This window comes from Strix aluco, chromosome 1 (assembly GCF_031877795.1).
Source record: "Strix aluco isolate bStrAlu1 chromosome 1, bStrAlu1.hap1, whole genome shotgun sequence".
NCBI lineage: Eukaryota > Metazoa > Chordata > Aves > Strigiformes > Strigidae > Strix > Strix aluco.
The window spans coordinates 64,311,246-64,336,954 of record NC_133931.1 but is presented as its reverse complement, the minus strand read 5'-3'; the positions used below and the strand labels follow the sequence as shown (position 1 = coordinate 64,336,954).

Sequence of the window (25,709 nt, the reverse complement as noted above, 5' to 3'; positions counted from 1 at the left end):
ATTCTGTAACTCTCCAAGATTCTTTTTAAGCCAAATGCAGGAAGCAATCAATTAACTAAGTTTTTCATTCCCATCCAGTTAAACTAGTAATGTTAGGTTTCAGTTGAAAAGCTCAAAATTATTTGCAAGAAGCAGTAAAAAGGTGATGACAAGGCTTGATGGCCAGACCCAGCACATTACCCTCCAGTGGTTGCAGGTAGCCTGTCTGTGTATCCGTATGTACTACCAGCACCTCGAACTGGAAATCTTTCTGTGAGGCAGTCACTTACAGAACTCATTCTTTCAGAACATCAGTAAGTTATTACTAGATGATTGCATACATATATGTATGTATGACACATCACTTTCTGATTTTTGCCACTTGTTTTCCTAAAATCTGCTGTAACATTAACTGAATCTTTTACTTTGCAGGTAAAAGGTAGTATTATACGAAACATGCATATGAAATAGGTGCTATCAGCAATTTCTCTACTGAAAGAAAAATGTTTCAAAAGAAGGATTAACAGTTCAATTAAATAGAACAGGGTTGGACTGAAGGACTTAATTCACTTCTAGTTTTACATTCAAAATAGAAATATCAGGACAATGCAATTTATTACAAAACCATTTTCTAAAGAGTATGCAGAACATCAAACCCACATTCAGGAAAAACCTGGGTCCTTTTTTTTCAGACCTCAACAAGGCCTTCCAATGACATATCATGCAGTCTTGTCTATTTTATGATATTTATACCACACATTAGTAGCAGCTGATATTCCAAAATTCACAGGGGCTTATACAAGCATACTGAATGACAGGCACCTAGGGAATTCCTCTTTTTATTTCAAAGCAGTTGTGTGAAAAATAGACAAATTCTAGAAGTATACTATCTTCCAACATTATTTGAAAAAGCATCTCAAATACATTCAGGCTGCTATTACATAGCGATAGGTATTTAGTTACAGCTGTTGCTATCAAGTTAAAATTGTTACACAGCTTTTCCAATCAATATCATTTGCAAATTATATGATCTTCATATGATGTTACTAGCTTACAGTGCTACACTGATCCCATTTTTGAAGCACATGAAAAAAAAATGCCAGAACAACCTTACAAAAACCAAACATATTATTAATGACCTTTACAGAAAATATTTTCTAACACAGATTCCAGCTCAGCAAATGTTTGTGCTCCAAGTAATTTTATATATATGAATGATCCTATTTGACTCAATGGGATTACTCATAAGCAAAAAGATATTTCAGAGGCAACTTATTGTTTAAAATTCATAAAATGAGGTAATTAAACAACTGTCAGTAAAAGCCTTTCTGTGGTAAACTTATATTAAAAAAATAGTTTAAACAGATGTATCAGATAGAATTCTACTTAACAAAGTCTTATATACTATAAAATGCATGTTGTACAGTACTAATGGTGTCCTGGAAAAAAAAAATCTCTAAAGAATAGTTAAATATATTTTTCATATGAAAAACTTCTAAATCCAGAGTTGTACTTATTAGTGGCAAAATTCAGTCTCACTGATGAATCATTTAGTGATTTTATTTTTATTTTCTTGCTCGTATTTTTATGTGTGTATGTATGTATATATTTTACACTTAGTAATGAAACATCTCTGTTCATTCTGTGTTTTGCCACAATTCACACCTGAATAACATCACGATGTAACAGAAATTAGAACTTGGCACCATTAACACTACTGATGCATTCACCTTGTCCTCAACCACATTGTCTCCTAGACACAATAAAGGTGTAGCCAAAGATTTATCCTGCCAATAAGAAATAGTTATAGGTCCCATGAAGATTACTGACACTGAAGTACCAAATATGTACTGGCCTTGGACTTAGCAGATAACATGCCAGTTTTGAGACACATTCAAGTTGACAATAAATCAGTATCACAGTTCTAATAACAGGAAAAAATACCTTAGAGGAATTTTTCTGTTAAAACATTCCACTTTTGATTTAGCTATTAAATGGTAATGATCATAATGGACTAGGCAGGAGTGTTTTTTGTGACTGAAATGTGCAGACATTTTACTACAGGGCTATTTTTTTAAACTTCTGTGATTTTCAACTCCACAGTATTCTCCCCTTAAACCAATTTTTTCTTCCAAAAAAAAAGAAAATAATCAAAATGAAAGATGTTTTAGTAGTAATCTGATTATGAATTATACTTGTTTTCTGTAACTGCACATGCAAACACTTCCACAGTCTCCCTTTTGTGCATACAAAAAAGCAATAGTTATGGGTTATGGAAAGCTAGAGAAAGCAAGGCACTTACTAAATTGTAAATGTATTTTTCCTCTCCCTCTCAGAACTCTCTCAATGTTTGTCACCAGAAATTCTTTTCTGAGAAGTTTGTTAAAAAGGGTACCAGTTTCTCAGGATGTATGGGTTATGACTATTTTTTCAAGCACGCTTTTGAACTTATTTCAATTTTCTGTTTTTGATGATAGTCATGCTGACAACTTTTTTTGGTCCATCAAATTCTGAAGTACAATTACATGAATTTACTTTTAATAAATTACCATCTTTGCATATATCAGTCAAACCATGAAGACTAAACACTTGCAAATAAAATGCATTATTAATTTAATTGTCACAGCCTATTTAGCTAGCTTCTATTAGTATTTGCTATAATATGCAATGTATCAGAGGGCAGAATCAAATTCAAAACATAAAGAATAAACTGATTATATTGTCCTAGAGAAATTAAAAAATAGCAAGCTTGCAAAATTATAATCAAGGCATTAATGTTTTAAATAGGTAAGAAAAACTATGTAACTTAATTTATAATATGTTTATACCCAAAGTGATGGTTAAACATGCTGAAGAAGGATTTCTTTGGTTCCTAAAGCCATTAAAAGGCATCAAACTCTCTCATAATAGGAAGGGAAAGGTGGAAAGGAAAGCAACAGTGTTTTGACACTTACAGCACTAGATCATGTGGCTTCAACATCCACCATCACCAGTGAGGGACTGCTACTAGACAATTATATTTTTGTTGTAGCTCTGCCACTACTATTTGATGCTGCTCTACGTTAAGTTGAAGTGCCAGCTAAAAAGGTATTGTAGATAAGAAATATTCAAAAGATGGGTGAAGAAAATGCAAAGGAAGAGAGTATGAAGTCACTCAAATATCACTTGTTTATGATGGCCTGGGGGTACAGCTGCAACAGCCTGCGTTAGTAGACGGGACTGGGAGGTTGCGGGCCTTAGCTGGGTTCTCTGCTCCTCAGGCAGCCGAGGCTACAAGGGCTGTGAACCTGCCACCGCATGGAGGGGCAGCAGGGGAGGGACCCCCCTTTCTCCCCCTCCTCTTCAAGCCACACTGGCAGGCCAGCCAGAAAGCCTTTGAGGAATATGGGAAGAAACGGGGAAAATGGAAACAGCCAGAAGGCTTTCAGAAGAAACACGCAAACAAAAGCCAGCAACAACCGATTTAGATTATAGCATCCTGCTTGTTTAGGAATTCATTTCAAGATGAGGATCGCTAAAAATATGCCTCTCAGGCTAAGATACTATATTTAGAAATCTATTGTATGTATCCTTTATTGCGCACATATTCAGTAGGGTAACGCAAGTTATCTCTCTGTTGTATTTATGACAATTATACAGTAAGTACCCCCTTGTAAAAGAACACATTGGTACTGAATGCTTCCAGTTACAAAATAAGCCACCAGAGCAAAACATTTTTTGTAATTGTTGTGTTATGACAAAAGATAACCAGCAAAAATTTTAATATGATATCTGCTTTGGTGAAACTAATTGTTGTTTCGATACATCATTCTATATTTTAGATGAAATAGAGTACCTTAAAACTCTTTTAAATAACCATATGTTAGGGAAATTCTGGTTAAGCACTTTGTAGAGGAAATCTCATTAAAAATATAAGCACCACTTAAATAGGTGTTTAATCAAACATAAAGTGTATATGGTGTGTTAATTTAAAACTCTACTCTTAGGTGACTTGGTGATTTAAGTGTGACCAACTTGTAAGGAAAGGGTCTGGTTGACTACCATTTCCAGCATCTTTAACAAGAAATGAACATGACCTAGAAAGAGTTTTGCAGTGTTCTTCTACAACTCCTAGATATCATTTATTTTTCCCTTCTTTCATATCAAAACTAGAAATACTCTTTATGAAAGCCTACAACAGAAAAATGAGTTATAAGGCAGTAGTACTTGAAACAGTATCAAGTACCCAGCAATGATCCCTGCAGGTAGGATACCTCCATCTACCCAGACTGAAAGAGAACATGTAATCTTTTAGGTATCCAAAAAACATTAAGTTTCTAGTTGCCCAAAAAAATTCAGCGAAATAGCAACAATTATGCCACAGTGTGCCTAATAAATCTGAGGCAAAATCTGTTTATCTGCAAACACACTGCCATTTCGCTTGTAATACAGTTACATTTTAAACCATAGAAAAAATAATCTGCTTGCAAAAAAAGTTTAAAAATTAATAACTGTACACAGATTGAAAAAATAAATTATTTCATTTTAAAAACACTCAAAACACCAAATCTCTGTTCCTGCCCAGGAACACTGAGGAAACTTTCTTTCTGATTCCTCTGTGGCTTTGACCTTAGTGATCAACATAAATCTCAGAAAGTCATTTTATAAACCTATGAGCATCAAGGCCAGCAAGGAGAAGAAAAAAAAAAAAAATTATTTTTGTACTTGGATGAACAATTACAACTATGGGAATTTTGAGAAAATAGTATCACCTGAAAAAACATACCCAAAAAGGTGCAATTCCTACACCTTTTATATAGAATGGCTTTCTACAGCAATTTTTCTATTGACATCCACAGACATGTCATAAGCACAAAGCTGGCAGAGCACTTAAGCATGTTAACTCCCTCTGTTGTTGGAGAGCTAAAAGTCAGGTGACTTCATTTTGGGTAAGCTAAATATTCCAGATAAGGTCTCCACTTATTGCATAAGGCAAAATCAGAAAGAATTTTAAAGTAGTTTACCTTTCTTTGGGTGTGCCAACTCCATGCTTGCCCAGTAAATGAGTATTCAAATGCTTCTTCATCACAAACGCCACCCTACCAAACAAACAGAAAACCCAGGAAGGTTATTTTTTTTTTAAATACACAGTATTTTTCTCTTTTGAGCATAGCCTTGAGCATATTTTATTAAAGGCGAACTTTTAAAAACCCCTCTAGACTACGATTTAAATCTGGGAGTCCATTCTGTAACAGGTTTTCTTCAGATTGCAGTCACTTGGCTATTTTTCTTACAAATAAGTAACCACAACCATACATCACTGGTCAAAGAATGGAAAACCTGTTTCTGCTTCCCTTTGGAAATTAGAACATCTAATACAATATACCAATAGCTTAGTCTATTTTACCTAAATATAATTTCTTAATTTTATAAACCAATACAGTTAAAGTTACAACTTTGAATTTATTTAAGCTTAATGAGCCCATCCTGCAACCCTTCTTCATACAAACAGTTCCATTGTTTTTAATGAATAACACAAAAATACAGCAAGATCAGATGCTTTAATCACAGCTTGTGTCTGGTCAAACTTCATTGTTTTAATTATTTAAAGAGATTACATGGAAACAAACTAATAGCCTTAGTTATTTTATAGCCTTGTGAAAAAATGGATAGAAAAGGTGAAGCACATGCTCATGAATACACTTTGAACAGGAATATTGTTCAAACTGGCAAAACACTGCTGAAAGCATCAAGAGCAGCAACAAAATATATGCTACCTAGCATTATGTCTGTACTAAAGAAAACACAGATAATTTACTTTAATTTTGGTGACATACATAATGAAACAGATAGGAGCCTATCAAGTACCATTCTTCTGCTGATAAGACCATAACATCAATTTAATTATGTCATGTGACTGCTTCAAACAATTTAGATATCAGACTGAAGCTTCAAACTAAAATGGTTCTCTCGATAAGCAAAAATTTTACTGCTGCAACTTTCAGTGTGAAAAGGGCTTGCAAACATTTTTGTTAATTATGTATTACAGCTGTCCTTCATAAAGTTAATTACTAATAGCTGAAAGGCAATAGACTCTATTTGCATATGTACATGAAAGGCATGACATATGCAAAAATATGATTTTAATTAGCATTCCATGATATGAAGGGCTACAAATCAAACTGGCATGTTATAAGATTTTTAACATTAAATGCTGAATTCATCTGGACGTGTTTGCAATAATGGACAATGGAAGGACTGTAAAACACTAGCACTATGGGCTCTAAGAGCCACAAAAGCCAAGAGACAGTTTTTTTCCTTTACAAATATGTTCATGTAGCTTCTCCATGTCTGATCTACTTTGGGCACTTTCACATTATTATAGAGAATCTCTCTTGTGCATCCCTTAAGGTGTAAGAACATAATTCTGTCTTATTTAAATGATAGTGATTTCTTCTTTTTTTACAAAAAGACATTAAAAATATCTTAAATACTTCTCCCTACACAATTTATAAGTATGGCATCATAATCATTACAACTGTGAATAATCTATCACACCGTTACCATCATTACTATGCAAGTATCATCAGAATTACTGTACAAAGGGAAAATAATTGTAACAAAATAAAAAAACCTGTTCTAGTAACAGCATAAGGCATTCAAAACATACCACCCTTGTTTTTCAGCAGAAATACTATCCATTTCCACATAGACATGAAAGGTACCAAACAGATTTTAATTTAGTAATACCTGTATTTCCTGTTACAAACCTCCATTCTCCAGCTCCTCTAAAACAAAAATAAACCCAAAGATAGTACTGTGAAAGGGCAATGTGCAATTGAAGTTGTAAAGGCATACTTTGCTATTTACGTGGAATATAAAGATCTCAACCAGCTACACAGGATTTCCAGGGAAGTTTTTTTTTTTTCATCTGAGCCCATGTACTTGGAAGCTTCCAAACAAAAGCTGAACATTTCTTATACTGCGCAACTGCAGGGGGCACAGACAGACATACCTTTCTGCAAAATCAAAGACAAAGGCCTTGTTACTAATGTGAAGCAATTAATCTCACGTTAGCTGCCTCCTCTCTGTTGTATCTAGGTTCTAAGTAACCATTTTGCTGCTGTTACACAGCACAAATAAAATGAAGACTGACTCAGTAAGCGTCTCAGTGCCTACTAACATTTTAAGCCTTTAATCTAAGGCTTGAAGACTTAAGACTTGAGGAGTGCAGAATGCCTCCTTGCAAGCCTGGAGTGCTCAGCATAGCTCAGGAACAGCTCCCAACCTTACAAAATCAGGCCTTAAAAATAAAAGCAAAGTTGCATTTTCTCAAGAAATTGAGAGCAAGATTAAAAAATATTACCAGAGACAGCCCTTATTGAAACAAAACATTTTTTTCCTCAGAATTGAGGCAAAGTCTAAATATCTTGGTTTGGATGCTGAGTTTGAGGACAACCAAAAAAGGCGGGGGGGGGGGGGGGGGGGGTGGAGAGAGACACAAGTGTGGGAACCATTTGTTTCTGTTTAGTAAACACTGCAGGTAATTTTAAGAGAGAGGTGGTAACAAAAAGTGTTTCTAAGCAATTACTGTTTTAATAGTCAAAAAATATTGGTTTACCTATGCTATTTACCTCTGCTGAGGTAAATCAATTATTCCTAAAATACTGTCCTAGACATGACTTAGCCTTGGTCTTTTCAAATGAATTTTAAGGGAAGTCCAGGTGGCACCACTAAGAACTCAAGGAGTGAATGCTTGCAAGATATGTTGCTCTAATCCACCTTCAAATCAAAGGGAATCTTTCCATCAGCTGCAGTAAGCACCAACTCAAGGCTTCACATATTTTTTCATTCTAGTGGAAATAGAAATTATTAAATGCTAGAAATTAACTGGTTTTAGAAACACATCAAAAGGGAGTAGGAAAAACCTGTAACTGCTATAATCTACTCTTTCCAATACCTGCAAACCAGGCCAGACTAGATGCCTGGAACCAGTTTTACAAACTCTGATCTGGACATACTCATTCCCAATCTACATGAAGATAAGAAGTCACAGCCCAGCTGCTCTCCTAAGGGTCAGGTCTTGAAAGGCAGGAATGTCTAGCATATACATCCAAGTCATGGTCACTGGGAGCTCCCTCCATTCATTGGGGAGACTGCTTCTAGAAGCCTCCTCTTGCAGTGGAAAAAGGTAGGATTTCATTTGCTTGCAGTGGTATTCTGTCAGTTTACCTTTTTTATTGATTTGAAACTACTCTGACTCCAAACTAGCAACATCCTCTGTCTTATACACTCTATGTTCAAACTTCAGGATAAATTAAAGACAAGTTGAAAAATGACACAGAGCTTTAGAACAGCATTCACACTCCCTATGGACATTTTTTTGAACATACACTATAAATACAAATAACTTTCAAACATAAATATATGAGCACCTTTCCTAAAATGAGTTTGCAGAATATTCTGTTTTCAGTTTAGAAGAGCTGTGGCTTGTCCACTCATATTCCATGGCAGTCTTCAAAAAGTACTTGGACTCACTCTGAGAATGTCTGTAACTGATTTAGGATCCTCTAAAAACTTGTCTTCAGTTATAAAAGCACATTTCAATGTACAAAAGAAACAAAGGGACTTCTAATTCTGGGAATAAAGAAACATATTGGACAATCTTTACTTCCACTTTTTATTCTAGTGTAATACAAGTTCTTCAGCATGTACAATGTTTATCATCACAGTACCCAAGGAATATGAATAATCTGTCATGTATTGTCTGTTCTCTCATTTTCTCTGCAGGGAGAGAATTGTGCTCTGTGAAGTATCTTGTTTTGAGAGGGCAAAAGATTCTAGGGTTTTGAATCTATAATAGCTCTTTTCTTTTTAGTATGTACATCACTGTTAGCGAAAAGCCACGTTAAAAAAAACACACACATGCAAACCAAAACAAGCATTCTGGACCTTACAAGTCATGAAATCCATTATTTCCTGAGTGTTTACCAAGTGCTCAACCCTGGCCTAGTTCCAAGGAAGGAGCTACATCTTACCCCTACCAGAAGTCACTTGAAGCCATGTCAACAGACCAGTCATCTCGTATCAGCACATAACTGCTGAGGAGGACCAGCACGAGAATTTATTTTTGTGGGACTCTACAAACAAGGTATCCAGCAGCTGAAGAGCAATTTTAAATCACTTCTCAGTGGATACATTGCTCTCTGCAACTGCTCTTAGAGAATTTATCTTGCAGACAACAATGTTCAATGACGGCACAAAAGTCCAGGAGAATAACAATGAATATCTACCCTTTATTCATATTCTCAATATCCTTTACATCTCCTTTAAGCTGTCCAGAACCTCTTTATACATGAATTTAACTTTGAGAAAACAGGTAAGCTGCTGCATGACATGTGCAAGCACCAAGCACACAGGATGTTTTAAAAAGCTCCTTGAAGGTCTTTTATTAAAAAACAAACAAAAACCCACACCCACCCACAAACAAAACCAAAAACAAAAGGCAGAAGAGAGTGCTATTCATTTTAAATTATTAGTATTTAGTACTTGGCTTTATCATAGGTTTCATGCACTCAGAAAGGATAGAATGGTTTACCATTTTGGATAAATCACCTGGGAGATCTGACAGCTTCAAGGAATAATAAGAAAAAGGATCTCTTAAAACCTTTATACACCATCACAAAATATGAGGAAATAATATATTATCCTGTCTGCATTAGTTTTTGTTTTCCATGATCTGTGCTTCAATTTCTGTCACTGTATCTTCACCAGAGGCCACAAACCAGAAAAATCTAGACAAGCTGCACAGATGATGTCAGAAGAAGACAGTACATTCAGGCACAGAATTATAGAATGGTGTGGGTTGGAGGGGACCTTAAAGATCATCTAGCTCCAATCCCCGTGCCATGGGCAGGGACACCTCCCACTAGATCAGGTTGCTCAAACTCCCATCCAACCTGGCCTTGAACACTTCCAGGGAGGGGGCAGCCACAACTTCTCTGGGCAACCTGTTCCAGTGTCTCACCACCCTCACAGCAGAAGAGTTTCTTCCTTGCATTTAATCTAAATCTGCCCTCTTTCAGTTTAAAACCGTTACCCCTCGTCCTGTCACTACATTCCCTCATAAAGAATCTCTCCCTAGCTTTCCTGTAGGCCCCCTTTAGGTACTAGAAGGCCCCTGTAAGGTCTCCCCAGAGCTTTCTCTTCTCCAGGCTGAACAACCCCAACTCTTTCAGCCTGTCCTCACAGAGGAGGTGCTTCAGCGCCCTGAACATCTTCATGGCCCTCCCCTGGACTTGCTCCAACAGGTCCATGTCCTTCTTATGCTGGAGGCCTCAGAGCACACAGTACTTCAGGTGGGGTCTCACGAGAGCAGAGTAGAGGGAGAGAATCACCTCCCTTGACCTGCTGGCCACACTTCTCTTGATGCAGCCCAGGATACAGTTGGCTTTCTGGGCTGCGAGTGCACATTGCTGGCTGATAGTCAGTTTTCCATCCACCAACACCCCCAAGTCCTTCTTCACAGGGCTGCTCTCAATCCACTCATCACCCAACCTGTATTTGTGCTTGGGATTGCCCCGACCCACGTGCAGCATCTTGCCCTTGGCCTTGTTGAACTTCATGAGGTTTGCACAGGCCCACCTCTCAAGCTTGTCCAGGTCCCTCTGGATGGCACATCCCTTCCCTCCAGCGTGTCGACTGCACCACACAGCTTGGTGTCATCAGCAAACTGGCTGAGGGTGCACTCAATCCCACTGTCCGTGTCACCAACAAAGATGTTAAACAGCACCAGTGCCAACATCAACTCCTGAGAACACCACTCCTCACTGCTCTCCACTTGGGCATTGAGCCGTTGATCACAACTCTTTGACTGCGACCATCCAGTTAATTCCTTATCCACCGAGTGGTTCAGCCATCAAATCCATGTCTCTCTAATTCAGAGACAAGGATGCCGTATGGGACAGTGTCAAATGCTTTGCAGAAGTCCATGTAGGTGATGTCAGTTGCTCTTCCCTTATCCACCAACATTGTAACACCCTTGTACAAGGCCACCAAATTTACCAGGCACAATTTGCCCTTAGTGAAGTCATGTTGCCTGTCACCAATCACCTCCTTATTTTCCATGTGCTTTAGCTTAGTTTACAGGAGGATCCGCCCACTGATACAGAGAGCGACACCCCCTCCTTGTCTCCCCTGCCAGTCCTTCCTAAAGAGCCTGTCTCCTTCCATTCCAACACTCCAGGCACAGAAGCCATCCCACCACTTCTCTGTGATGACAATAAGGTCACAGCCCTGCAGGCATGTGCACATCTCTAGCTCCTCTTGTTCATTCCCGATGCTATGCATATTTGCATAGAGGCATTTAAGTTGGGCCCCCATGAAGCTGACTCACTGGCTGGAATCCCTTTGTGCTGCTCTTTAGGTGCTCTCCTGCTGACCTGTGATCCCCCTCCAGGCTCTGGGCATCTATTGGTGGCACTGGCATCAAGCTGGTAGGAGTGGGATGGATTGAGGTTCCCCTCCCCCGGCAACTTTAGATTAACACCCTCTTCACATAACAATATGGACTCAGTGGTTCTTATTACCTGAATGAACTACTCTATTTCAAGACACAGTAAAAAACAAATCTGCAAACCCTAATTGTTTGTAGTTGAATGAGTTTCACATGGAGTCATGCCAGAAGGGATATCAATCAGAAAGAAATAGCGCAGTTTCTCAAGGAATAAATATCATGACTCACATGTATTTCAGAATGTTCAATAAAAGTTGTATATGTAATTACAGATTTTTGCAGGTACTTTAGATTTGTACATGTTCTACACATAGAAGTAGAACTTCATATATTCAAATCAGCACTTAGTCAAATAGTATATAAACCGTCTATACGAGCTTAAAAAACTTAGTCTCAAAATGATACAAAAAGTTGCTACCCAAATCTCATCTCTCTATCAGCATTTTGTACTCAGCAGGTCAGCTTCAGGAACAAGAACATAGAGGAAAATGCAGAAATAGCCAGAAAGCAATAGTTTTCTATGAACAAGTAATCTTTTTTTTCATGCATCAAAAGTCTAAATTCCTGGGAATTTCTTCAAGTCCATCATTCATAGATGCTTGCTGATTCTGAAGGGTCCAAACTGGGGCGCTGATAACTCTCTTGCATGACTGCGCGCAAGGGACTCAATTTAAAAGAAAGTATCTGGCAGGGCAGAGTCTGGTGTGGAAGATATCCAGCAGTCTGAAAGGCTTCATGCCCTTTGTGACAAGATGTCAGGTTCAAGTAAATATCTGGCAGGGCGAAGTCTAGTGTAGAAAACATCCAAACATCTGGAAAACTTCATGCCCTCTGTGACAGGACGTCAAGTCCTAGAACCCTGCACAGGAAAGCTGAGGTTTTCTGCTGACTCATTTAGCAGCCAAATGAAGCAGGTCTTACTACTTCCAGATAACAGTTGTGGTTATTCTTAAGTTTAGGAAAAAAAAAAAAAGAAAAATCAATAACATTTCAGAAGGTTACCAAGTCATGCGTAATCACCCAGTCTGCAATGTTGAGAGTACTGTGATGCACTGCCTTATACTCCATGCTGACCCCATGTGTTAAAGAAGAATATGGCTATTTTATGCTCCACCCTTATTAACGCTGGTAATTAAACTGGAAAGTAAAACGCATACATTTGGCATATGTTGCTCCTTCCTCCTCATCTTCAAGTGTGAGCAACTTGGCAGACAGGAAAATGAAAACTTTTTCTCTTGAAAAGAGAAACCGAAAGAGGTAAATGAGGACAACTTTGTCATCATTAACAAGACGAGAACCACAGTACCACAGCAAGAATATCATGGTAATTCACAGAACCTAAAGGCTAACAAGTTTTACATTTCTGAAAATTATTAGCCTTTCTGCCTTAAGTTTGAAGGTGTTTTGTTTTGGATTTTTTTACAATTTTCCATTCAACAATCAGGTATGTTTCTTAACTATTTATTAACTTTTAAACTTTTCCATGGAGATGTTTGTTGCTGAAGTTCAAAACTCAACATTTTTAAAAATTCATTTTACGTCAATATGAAATCATCAGTGCCACAGACTACAACCTTCTCCTCTAAAAACAACCAATTTCATTTTTACTGTTACTTGTAATGAGCTAGCAATGAAGCCGAGGTGCCCAACAAAATACAATGAAGGGAGAAGACAACAACTTAGATTAGCGGAACCCTGTACACAGCTTGCACCCAAGGTAGACTTGAGTATCACAGCAGCTACTGTTCCTGACTTGCTTTGAACAGGATGACAGACAACAGGATTGTCAATGTGCTGTTCAATGACCTGCATCAATCTCAGGAATAATTTACAGCTATATCAGACAGATCATTATGGTTGAGTTGCACACTATCAATCAATCAGCTGTGTTGTTCCTGCATATTCCTGCATCTATCAACCAGAAGAGAGAGACATCCCTCAGTATGTTCTTGTTGCTTTCTGCCACCAATCTGCGTCCCTCAAGATGTGAAAGAATTATTAGCCACATGGCCATAAAGTAGTAGCAATAGGCACAATTATCTCTTCTTACATATTCTGGCAGAAGAAACCCGGGTACAAAGGAAGTGCAAACTAAATAAACCAGAAAACATCCTCTACTGTTCCTCTCGGGCTGGCTAGGAGATATCTTGCTATCCAAATGTGTCAAGTCCTCTCAACATCCCTCTTTTAAGAGATGCATGTTATGATATAAACCATCCAGGACAGAAATTTAGTATGTCATTGCAAGGACTGTGGCAAAAGAGGAATACACTGGCAGTATTTACATTATTTCCTCCCCCCATGAGGGAACTCACTTATTTGTTATTGTGTGCCTCACCTGAAGTTACCTTATTTTGTAACTGAAATCAGAAAGGTTTCCTGTAAGTTAGCTATAGGTCCATTCAATATCAGTATCATTTGTGTTGTTTTGGTTTTTTTTTTTAAATAAAAAAGTACCCTTCAATATCAGATGCAGGAATAAGTCAAGTCCAGAAAGTGATAACTGTTATTAACATAAAGATGAGAGGGAACTTAAGAGTGTAACTGGGAACTTTTAGATTTGGAGATACAATAAAAAGCCACTCACATAGCATACAGTGAATATGGCACAGTTTATGTGCACTGACAACAGTTTCCAGAGACCACACACTTTGCATCCTTAAAGGATGGAGAAGGCCATTCCACTCTTTAGGGCATAACTCTGCTGAAAATGGGACCTAGTCACTTCAAAAGAATCTTACGGTGGGGGGCTAAAAGTATATAAGGCCGGATTGCAAAGTTAAACATGCTGCATGGACAAATATTTCAGTAAATGATGCATCATGATACTATACATAAGAAATATAGGTTGGACCATATAAATAGAGTTTGGACCATATAAAAACACTGCTAATATACTTTAAGATGTACATGCATAAAAAGTGACAGAACAGGGCCCAAAGCATTATCCATTTCACAATACCATAGCAAAACACTACAGAAAGTCATGTCTGCTGTTTCAAGCCATAACAGCATGCAAACCAAGGGAAATATTAGTCAGCCTGAAGTGATTTAGTAGAGGATTCCTCTGAAAACAAGAAGTGGATCTTTCCTTACGGTACCCTATGACATCTTAAATGGAGAGTTTCAAGTGGTGGGATCCCCTCACCGCCACCACCCTTCAAACATCAGGAATTAGGAAGGCTCTGAAATTCACAGAAAAATATCATTTATGAATAGATTAAAGATTAATGACCAGTGAAGCAGGTCAGACCAAAAAAACTAAACAAAATGCAATCAATTTTAGGGAATGTGTACCTTTTAATTCTCCCCAAACACTTAGAAACAAAACTGAGGTTGTTCATGCACCACTACTAAAAATAACTAATCTACTTCAACAATATGCTGCTGAGTATTCTTCTTGAACAAAATAAAATGTAATAAGGTATTTTTGTTTTAAACCTGAATTTTCCTGCTAAATGTGAACTGATCTACTGTCCATCTAAATATCCACAATTCTGTCAAAGAAAACTTTGGCTAGTAAAAAACTGAAATAAATAGGAGATTGTTTATTACACAGAATATTGCTAAACTGATAACTGTAAGTCAACAAATAGCTCTCTACTTATTTTGTTTGCTTAATGAGCATAGTAAAAATAACTGAACAGTGGCAAAAAACTTTGAAGTCAGAAGGTGTTCACTCTGTCAGGAAACCACCTTACAAATATATGAGAAAATTAGTACCGCTACAAGAAATGTTTGTTTCAATATTCAGAGGAGTTAATGAATGTTAAGTGATAATGGTAGACAGCAGCAGTATGTAATTACATTTCTAAACACACCTTACCAAATCACTTCTAAGCTAAAAGAATCACATGTTCTATTAATTTTCATTGGTTATCAAACATCTGTAACTGTCACCTCTAACAGGTGTTTGGTAATCTAACAGCTGCACAAAGTACTAAAAAAAAAAAAAAAAAGGAAAGAAAAAAAAAATCCCACAAACCAGAATCACAGTGTGCTTTCTGTAGCACTGCTATCAACCTCTCAGTCTACCACAATGCAGAACCTCTACGTAAATTCTGAAATGCAGCCATAGGCTGTGTTGGGAATGTCTTGCATCTGAGAGAGGCTACCCTCAACATCCAGAAACAGGACACCAGCAGAGAACATACTTGTTATGCTAAATGAGGCTGCAGGAATTCTTTAAACATAAATGAAGGTTTACAGATGCTTATAGCATCGTGATCCAAAAGAGCACCTACCAACCTTACTACTGAGAAATTGCTTATGTCCTCTCTTCTCTGACAGTATGTACATTCAGCATTCCCACAACTCTGGTCCCTCCTCCCTTTTCCATTCCCTCCCTTCCTTCAGACATTGGCCTGTCTCCCTTCTTGAGATCCAGTCCATTTCCTAGCATGCTCAGGACTTCAGATACAGAATTTGATGTGGTAGGCATCAGTTCTATGTATCATCATCTTGCATCTGAAAAGAGACATCAGGATGAACAGACTAATGCTTGAACTGGGAAGTTCTTCAAAGTAGATTCAACCTTTTGGGAAAGTCAAGTGAAACACGCCTCTAGGGTGTCCTGACAGGAGCTCTGAAATACCTGACTTCCTGCAGACAGTTTTTACAGAGCTTCCTAGTGATTCTAAGGAGCAAAGTCTACATATGTTGAAAGTGTAAGAAACAGCCTGCAAGGCTAACTCAAAATAAGGATGTTTCAATAAATTTCTACTATAAAGTAGAATGGACAGAGCCAAACAAATATACTTAATTTTAATCTTTTGTTCTTCCTGAGCAAAAAGTCACTTTTGATGTTGTAGCTTCTTCCTAACTGCTCAGAAATTGCACTGCAGACCAGGTTTATGCAGAGCTTCTACAGGAAGCGCTATCTTGACAGTGAAATCCTCATCATCAAAAGAATCTACTCTTACCTGTCTTTAAAGGAAATCAAAACAAATCTAAAGGTAGTTGATTGTGGGCTAGAAAACATGTAGGGCCTGCAGTAGCAGTGCCACCATATACAACTCAGTCAATTCGGCAGCTACAGTGCCTGTGATCTTTTGCAAAGTTGCAAGGTACGAAGAAAGGAATGAGATGAGTAAATTGGTCACTATCTTTTGACTGAACTGCTCAGAAGTCATACACGGTAAGAAGGCATACACAATTTTTATTGACAATTTACCCACAATTTGAGAATGCTGCTAGTGATAGATGGTGGCTGGAGCTAAGACTCTGCAGTCTGCTTGATCTGTGAGAGTAGTGAGAATCTTGCCCTAAGGTCTTTGCTTGACATAGAAAAGCGAGTGCTCGTTGATTTGTTTATTCCTGAGACTTAAATTCAGCTGTAAAACACATCCTTTTTGCCTTACATCCAGGCATTCTGCAAGACTGTTTGACTTAAGGTAGAAAGCAAAATACTTCAGAATATCTGTATGCCAAAATAGATGTAACTGGATGAACACAGATGAACATTTAACAACATTCTGGTCAAATCACAACAGACTGGTTCTAGCAAGGAAAAAAAAAAGGTGGTATTCTATGGATGAGATTGGTTTCAGCCCACAGAAATTCATCTGGTACTTGTATACACGTAAACAGATTTGCAGCACAGGGAAAAAAGAAAAAAAAAAAAAAAGAGGACACCCACCTTGCTTCTGGCCTTCCTTGTCCAAGGGCTCTCAAGCCTAGCCATAGCTACCTCAGAGACTAAGAACTACCAACCACTCTGGCATTAGACCAACCACACTTGGCTAGAATGCTTGATTAATTTTTGATTTTCCATTGTTGAAAGACACCTTCACTAGTAGTTGAGCATAAATAAAAGCTCAGAGTTTTCAATCTTAACTGGCGCCTCAGTCTCTCCAGACATCACAGTAATCACAGCCACCCCCAAATCTCCCCAAAAGCTGAGAGTTGCAATAGCTTCCTCCTCCTACGAGTGAAGGAGGAGGAAGCTGGCTGAAGAAAGTAACAGGGACTGTTAGAGGAAATCATGATATGCAGACCAGGAAGACTCTTCTGCACTCTACAAGTACTACAAAACTCTCAAATTACGGGATTGAATGTAGAGTGTGCAGATGATATTAAGAGCAGCATGGAAGTATATCCAAATGAGAATTCCATGTGGTAACAGGGGCGTTACTCCACATGTCCCATGAGCAATTGGTAACACCTCTCATCACTTCAGCCACAGACTTAGCAGGAGAATTACTAGTCACTAAAGCTGCCAAGCACAAAGTCTGGCATTTCTTAGGTTTGCCTTTGATATCCAGCAGGACTCACTTCAGATATAGAAGTCCAAAGTCAGGACTGCAGGGATTAATAGAGTAATCAGCTGGGATATAATTGTTATTGAAGCAATAAGGACAATAAAAAACCCCACTGAATTTAGAAGGATGTTTTGCACAAAAAAAAAAAAAGCCGTTCTCACAGTCCAGTATGGATGTTGCGTGCACTAGATATGAGGACTGTTACCAGCCTGAGAAAACCAAAGGAATATAGATCAGACAAATCAGTACAGTCATAAAGATGATATCTGTGACACAGCAGATGATGTTCTCTGGCAAAGAATATTCCAATCCCAGCCAGCAGTTGAGATTAACTCTGACCATTTCTGGCCACAAATCAAGCACGAGAGAGATGGGAACTACATAGGTGCCCAATGGAATTAAGAAAAAAACATCTTTGATCTCAAGGGCTTAGAATAGTTACAAACACATATTGAGTGTACATATGAACAAACAAGTGAAGAAGAAATAAGATTTTCTTTGCAACAAGACCGATGTTATGTAAACAAGAAAGGAGAATTGATAAATTACCTGAAAAGATGCAATAAAAGGAATTCAGCTTTTTCTGATCTCGCCAATCAAGCTTGAGGTACGTTATTAACAGGATAAATTACAAAACTTCGGGTTTTATATACAAAGTGACAACCTGGTCCTATAAAGAGACATAAACCACATCTCTGTAAAAGAAAAATTATTTTCAGTCTCAATGTTTTCCTGAAATGAAGCTTCAATTAAAGGATTTTTCCTTTTCTGATCCTTGCTGTCATTGCAACCACACCCCGATAAAGCCTTATCTCAAGTGCTAGCATGAAATGATGGGATCCCACAGGTCCACTTTCAGGAGGGGAACCTGACAGCAAAGGTGACACAAGTACCAACACGCAGTGGTACTCCATTTTCTTCAGTATTGCATCACATTTTGATTTTCATCAATGTATTCCAGCTAGAGCACTGAAATTTAATAAATATGCTCATAACTGAGGCATGTGTGTACAAAAACACTGACATGTCCAAATGACCACCTGAAAATACCGTATTTCCCAGAGGATGCTTGCAGCTATGGAACAGAGCATGTAACCACCGACACGTTTCACTTTGTAACACGATGCAAGTAAAATGGCTCTCACTTTGGAGGAAATGCAGCTCCCCACTGTTTGACCCATGAGACCCACAGGCCTCACTGCATTCTACACATCATAAGGACTGAGTTGCTCAGGACGGTTTTCAGCCAAGAAAGGCCTCAAATTTTAGGCAGTTTAAATTATGCTCTGCAAAGATTAAATACGTACAAAATGCTTTCTTGTTTGTTATAAACAGAAATAAGCAAACAAACAAAACAAAAAAAAATCAAAGGGCTGTTATGTTTCTTTACAATTTCTCAGATTAGCAGAACCCCCAAAACCATTATTTATGACATGAAATGTCTATGCCTGGACAGAGGCAGGAATAGTCTGATCAGTGTGCAACTTTTGGAGTACTGAATAGTAGGTGATGTTCCGTTCACCATAGCCACATAGATAGATGGAATTGATTTTATAAAGAGTTACAAACAAAATAGTCCAAAATATTAACCAATAAACACATGCCTGGGTGGAAATGTCTATTATAAAATTACTGTAAAGATCCTCAAACTGTTCGGGGGAGAAAAAAGTCCAATTTTCCACATAACCTGAGAGCGCAGAGTTTTCTGATAATAAGATCCAAGGAACCTGTAAACCCAAGGCTCTAATTTTCTTATGGTGACTGTGTAATATTTTGCAAAGTAAAATTGACTGAGATGGAAGCTATTTTGCATGGTACAGTGGCGATGGCTAACAAATGAGAGTTTTGTGGGCTGAATGTTAGTCCCCTGCCTCATCTGCCACCCCTAATGACAGCAGCCACCTGCTGTTTTATTGTCACAGCTGGAGCCGGTTCACACTCCTTGGTGCTGAGCTCTGCCCATGAGCGCCAAGCTCTCGCCTCGCCTCATTACTTTGATGAACTTTTTATGGTCAGCACCCATGAAGACCTCATCTAGGACTATACAACCTAGATCGGCTTCAGGGAGTGCTTCCAGCTAGCATGAGGTGATAATACACAGTGACACCGCGGCTGCTACTGCCTGTCACTTAGTCAAGTCACTGTACTATACTTCTGGCTCTACAGGGCCCTCAACAGGTAAAATGCCATGAAATTCTCCTATATAATAAAGTTCACTCTCTCTTTTTTCACATTGCAATATAGAGATCATATCCCACTAGCAAAATTTAGTTTTCAATGATATTAAAATAAAAAATGTATCATGCTGTTTACTACAAAAAACTACAGACAAGAAATTTCTACATTCCCTAGACATAAACCCACTGCCTTCCCCCCCCAAAAAATACCCTGACATTAAAGAAAGCAACCATGAAAACCACATTACAGCTTGATTAACACCACCAAACAGGGAAAAAAATAATCCCATGCATTTTACAAGAGGACTGTTTTAACTTAAAGAGCAGAAAGCACAGAAACAAAAATCAAGCCACTCAAATTATTACCCGAATGAATCCACACTGGAGAATGATATATGCTACTTCGCCCCCCACCCCCCAAGCCCCCACACTTACACTTTTACTAGATATGATAATATATCAAATCAAATCAAGATAAAAATGAAGCAGAGCCTTTTACATCTTTTTACTTAATCAGAGCAGTCTGTTACTATTTTCTGCTAATTTAAAAGCAAATATAATCATCCTTTCCTTTTCAAAATCTTTTTTGGACTAACAAACACTCCAAATCTCCTGAGCCTGTGTACAATTTTAAACTTCATCAGAAATTTTTTTTATTGATGCATTTAGAGCAGACTGTTTTATGCTTGATCACTGAAATTTAACCCCAGGTTTACTTTCAGCAGTAGAATAATCTTTTTGGTGTCAACAGAGCTTTACATGTGCCCATATTTACATATATCATTAAGATTAATATATGTGCTATTAATAATAATTTCATTAACATTCTGAAATCATCAAATAACATTTTGACTTTTGAATGGCTGTAGGCTATTATAAGCCTAAAAACCAGAACATTTTCAGTATTCATTGTGTAGCAATCCAGCTGATCAGTTTTGACAAATTCATGCAATGTTATAAGCCATTAAACTTCATTTAGTTTCATTTAAAAATTCCACCTAAAAAGAAAAAGCAACTGTCTTTTTTGTACAGACATTACAATTTCCAGTAAATACCAGCTCCCATGATCCTCCAGAAAGATTTTTTTTTATATTTTACTGAAATATTTTTAAATTTATCACAAATAGAGTCTTTGAAATAATATTTTTGAGACCACTGACCTAGCAAGAACTGAACATCTCTAATGCGGTATGGTGCAATTTAGCTCCTCTTGACAAGGGACAGTGGTGCTGATACCCTGCGCTTCATGTAAGACCCCTACAACAGGTGGAACTTTAAAAATGTTGCTGAGCACAAAGATTATTCTACATTTCTGAGAATTTACTTATGCAAGCCCTTCTTTATTAGTGCTTTTTAAATGTGACCTAAGCTGCAGTTGAACAGCCAGGGAAGCAAAAAGGAAAAAAAAAAAAAAAAAAGATTCAACAAAGGTTTCCATTCTGCTAAAAGCTGAGCACCTCCCATACAGTCTTCTGAAAAGTATTCAACAGAACTGGAGGACACACAGAACCTTGCGGAACCACGGCCTAAAATGTGTGAACAGTCCCATTAAATATAAATTTCTCTACCAATACAATTTCAACAAACGCTTGTCTTCTGCATGAGTTCAATAAGACAACTTCTTGCGAAGCACAGTGACATGCTGATCACATCCTCTGGAGAGTCCAACAGGAGCAAACTGCAAAATAGGAATTCCCTTCTTTTGACTAGATGACGTATCTGTCAAACGCATAACTTGTAGGACTCATTTCATACCCTTAAAAATGGTATATCAGAGATTCAGCTTGATCAGTGCGTGGTAAGACACTATGAAATGGACAAACTGCCTCAGTGGAACAATCAATGGTTTCAATACAACAATCTCATAATGGTGCTGGTAATCAGATAACAATGTTGGGGAGATTTTTTTTCCCCTTTAAAAAAAAAAAAAACAACTAAAAAAACCAGTAGCGCATCAGCTGTACTATGCCTATTGCATGCTTTGTGATACAACACACTTAATCCATCTAACAAGTTTCTCTTTTATCAATTTTGAATCCATAACAAAACTCTAAAGCCACAATTAGCTAGGTATTTATTCTCCTGTTATAAAGGAATTTGTTAAAGGATGCATGGCTGTCCAGACTAGCTATATTTGCTCACTGCCCTACAAGAAGTTGCCTGCATGCATGTATAAATATTTGAAAATATTCCTTTTTCCTTTGCAGCACTGTGCTGCCTTAGCATTATGACTGTGTTTTAGAGTTGTATTCTAAAATGTAACTTCAATTTATCCAGTGCTTACAGTTCACTGGTCTGTAATTCTTAATATCCCTCTGTTTCCCAACAATTTTAATATTAATCATTATTATTTGAAGTTCATTTTCCATGCCCTTTCAATTGTGATTTTTTTCCAATGTGACAACAAACATCAGTGCCATTTCTGATAGTGACTTTTATTGGAGTAAGAAAATTTTAAAAGAGGAGCTATGAGAATATAATCAGACACTAACAACTTGTGGTCAGTATAAAGATGAGCTGCATGTGAACAAATAGTCCAGAGTTGACAGAATTTGTATCCAGTTACTAATCACCTGAGCCATTCAGCCCCCTGAACAATAAATTTCCATAAGCTGATCCCTTAACCCATCACCAGTTGGTCATGCTACTGCATTTCAACAGTAACAACAAAAAGGGAAGCACTTTACATTTTCTATTTAAATCTCCATGATACAGAATAGTCATGTTGGAAAGTCCCCAGACCTCTTTTCTCATCTACTACACACAAGTTTTGAAAATGGACCCTATGAAAATAGGAATAGGCATATGAAATTATGTGGCTTAACATAAATATTCTGTCTTCTGTACTTACTCCAAGCACACAAAGAAGCTTTCAATGTACATATTTTTCCTTGTACTGAACAGAAATACATGTTGATCATAAAAAATGGCTAAACTTCTATGCCTGCTGTTAAAGAAAAAGATATTCATATAAAGGATATTGGAGACATTGCTGAGGAATTGTTCACCCTTTAAAAAATATTATCTCTGTAATGCTGCCAGTGCCAGTGTCAAGTTGGGCAATTAGCCAATTAAGTGTGAATAAGATCTGCCAAGAAGCTGTTTTATTTTTGCCTCGGAATATTTGTGTATCTGTGAGCTGGTGTGTGTTTGTGTTCATGCATCAGTGGAATCTAGTTGTTCATGCCAGGTTTTCTTATCACACTTTTCTGCCTCTTTGAACTTGCACATTCCAGCAATACAAAATGGACACATGTCTGCTGATAATGTCAACATACTTACATTCACAAGGAGAGATTTTGTGTAACTAGATCTAAAGTAGCCTTTTTTGTGTTCATTACCTGACCCTGTCTGCTTACACAATACTAGAAGAGCCGTTCATGGGAAGAACTCCAATACCGCAAGCACCTCTAAGATGTTAAAAGACAACAGATGTGGAAGAAATTAGCATCCGATTACAATATCCCTGGCTAAATACTCTCCTACAAACCTCATTTTTACATGTTATCTGAAGGAAATTCTCACTTCTCATAGCAGACCAGGTTCAATAGGGTGCTGAGAGCATCCTGTTATCTCTTTAATTTAGATCACATTATCCTTTAGACTCCTGTACATTCATCTAAGAAATTCCACTTGGAAATATGAGTAGGTACAAAACACATCTAATGCACTCTGATTAGGGGGCTACCACTTAGAAAGCTTGAGACATAACCAGATTTGTCTATTTCTATTATTTCTATCTCTTTGTCCAGAGTAAAAAATTCTGGGGTTTTTTGTTTGTTTTTTTCTTTTTTTTTGGAGGGGGGGGGCAGACCCACCAACTGCAAGCCTTTATCTTAATTCAATAGTAAAAAAAAGTACAATCATTCCAAACAAAAATCCTTCAACAGTTTTGATACAGTCATTCAAAATTAAAACCAATGCAAAATAGATATACACAACTTACAAATCAAAACTGAACAGTGCCAAATACAAATAGAAGTATGAAAAACCCCTTTCATAACATTTCAGAATACAGATATTGCCTGGCATTGAAGCTACCTTCTTGAATACCTATTAGAGAACTTCACAAATCTTAACAGTACTGACAACTCATTCAGAATTTACAATCATTTCCGCTAAAAAGACATCCTACTTTTCAAGAAATTGTTTAAACAGCCCTGATGAATATTAGTATATTTTGTAAAACAAAGTACATATAAGGCTAGTGAAAGTAATTCCCTAATATTACCGCCTGTAATCAGGGGTTATGGAGGAAGGTTAGGTACAAGTTAGTAAGTATGGCACGGATAAACTTCAAACTCATAGCTATTAAGTCTCTTTTATCAGGGCATTACATAAATGAAGCATGTGAGTGTCAAATGTTCTTATACAGAGACTCACAGCCAAGACTGCTATTTTTCCTAATAAATCCCACCAGTCTGAAGAAGAGGAATGCTGTGCCTAGCTACAGTACCAGTTAACCCCTAGATTTGTCAGATTTGACACACAACTGCTGTGTCTAAGAGTGAAGCTGGTACAATAATACTCCATTGCACACTGAAGATCCAGTTCATGCTTGCTAATTGTGTCACGTCCCCATCAGCTGTGCTGGAGAGGAACTTGTCAGCAGGAAGGCCAACATTATGGCTCAAGAACTCCACCTGAGATGGGTTGTTTTACTAAATGCTATCAACTTCTCCACGGATCCCCTCAGTCGGAGATGTTCAGAAATGGGATTGCACCACCACCTAACTCTTCCCTCTTCTGGGACAAACTCCGAGCAGAGAAGGGACCAACATCACCTACACATCTTTGCCCTTGCTTTTCATACAGTCTGTACCAAAGGGGAAAAAGAGCTAGCATGCAGTCATTGACAGAAGTGAACAAGAAAATTCTTTCTAGTACTTTTCAGGTTAAAATGGAATTCCCTGTTTCAGCATTCTTCTCATATTCTGCTACATACATCTGTAGCTCTTACATCTGAGGTTGCCAAAGAATGCTGCTTTTCATTATGACTTCAGTAAGCAGGAGCACCACATTTCTTCTTACCTTTTTGTAGCTGCATCACTAAAAATAGGACTATAAAACATTCAGAAAGGATGTATTTCATTTCAGCAACAAGTCAAATTAAACTGAAAATATTCATTTTTAAAATATTTTAGAAGATTTGATATTTTTGTTTCCAGTGTGTCTCTAAACTAATGCAAACGTACTTCCTCTGTAGAAGAGAGCAAACAAGTGTTGGTTTCACTACAGTACATATGATCTAGATACCAAGGTCTAACTAATCATAACATATTTATCACCATCTAGCATTTGGCTTGTATATGATGTCCACAGGCACTTGTAGTGATAGCTGTCAAACTACATTCTACTTCTGGCATAAATGAGCATAACAACAAAGATAAGAAATGAAGTGCAGTATAGAGTAACAACACAGCCTGGAATTTAGCCCATAGTAAAGAAACAGTCAAATTAATTATGAAGTTCAATGATGGAGGTTCATGCTTACGGTGGCAGAATATTTCAGAAGTCACCAAGCTTCATGGGGCTTGTTTCTACTAAAGGTGCTAAAATTGTTTTAGAAATACAGTATCCTTCTCCCTTCCTTTCTCTTTCACCATCTCAGAGATCAGACGTTCCTGGAGAAGGATGAAGAAAAGGACATGACCCCACCCTCCTCGGATTTCAACTGTTTCTTCCCATGCCATTTAAGCATAAGCATATTTCAAGTATTCTATACAAAAAAAAGCCTCATGGCACTCTCTTTCAAGGAAAAAGGAATACAAATGAAGGGGGGGGGGGGGAAAGGGGGGA

General features: G+C 37.6%; 1 protein-coding gene across 3 annotated transcripts in view; it reads right to left on the bottom strand.

The window, feature by feature from the left end:
• ZNF407 (zinc finger protein 407) overlaps nucleotides 1-25,709 on the bottom strand; it is a 359,207-nt gene that overhangs the window by 207,111 nt on the left and 126,387 nt on the right. For all 3 annotated transcript variants that reach the window (XM_074823097.1, XM_074823107.1, XM_074823116.1), the window contains one exon: nucleotides 4,983-5,057. In XM_074823097.1, coding sequence (XP_074679198.1) covers nucleotides 4,983-5,057 — 75 coding nt within the window. The remainder of the gene's footprint in view (nucleotides 1-4,982; nucleotides 5,058-25,709) is intronic.